Raw genomic sequence first — 685 nt, forward strand, 5'->3', positions numbered from 1 at the left:
CTCAAAGACAGGGTTTTCGTAGAAAGTGAGAAAGGGCTGGATGCTGGAAACAAGCATGAAGTACAAAACTTTCAGTTTAGTGTGCTAAATCTTTACCAGCTCATTAAGGGAACTAGAGGATAAAGAAACTCAAGGAGGTGAGATATCAAGTTTTATGAATAGGACCCTTTCCTCAGCTGCCGCCAAGGTGCTCGGTCCTTCCGAGGAAGCTAAGGCCGCGTTGGGGTGAGGCCCTCACTTCATCCGGCGACTAGCACCGTGCCAGCAGTCCACAACATGGCTTCTGTCTCCGAGCTCGCCTGCATCTACTCCGCCCTCATCCTGCACGACGACGAGGTGACGGTCACGGAGGATAAGATCAATGCCCTCATTAAAGCAGCTGGTGTCAGTGTTGAACCTTTCTGGCCCGGCTTGTTTGCAAAGGCTCTGGCCAATGTCAACATTGGGAGCCTCATCTGCAATGTAGGGGCTGGTGGGCCCGCTCCAGCAGCTGGAGCTGCACCTGCTGGTGGTCCTGCTCCATCCACCGCTGCTGCCCCCGCTGAGGAGAAGAAAGTGGAAGCAAAGAAGGAAGAGTCTGAGGAATCAGAAGATGACATGGGCTTTGGTCTTTTTGACTAAACTGCTTTTGTTGACATGTCCAATAAAGAGCTGAACCTGTAAAAAAAAAAAAAAAAAGTTTTAT

At 50.2% G+C, this 685-nt stretch overlaps 1 protein-coding gene across 1 annotated transcript; it reads left to right on the forward strand.

Moving 5' to 3' along the window:
• Window positions 1-170: 170 nt before the first annotated feature.
• Window positions 171-678, forward strand: LOC114617117 (60S acidic ribosomal protein P1). The gene has a single exon (XM_028762654.1). It carries the CDS (start codon window positions 277-279, stop codon window positions 619-621), a length of 345 nt encoding a protein of 114 aa, XP_028618487.1. The 5' UTR covers window positions 171-276; the 3' UTR covers window positions 622-678.
• Window positions 679-685: the final 7 nt, after the last annotated feature.

This window comes from Grammomys surdaster, unplaced genomic scaffold (genome assembly GCF_004785775.1).
Source record: "Grammomys surdaster isolate TR1022 unplaced genomic scaffold, NIH_TR_1.0 134, whole genome shotgun sequence".
NCBI classification, from domain to species: Eukaryota; Metazoa; Chordata; class Mammalia; order Rodentia; family Muridae; genus Grammomys; species Grammomys surdaster.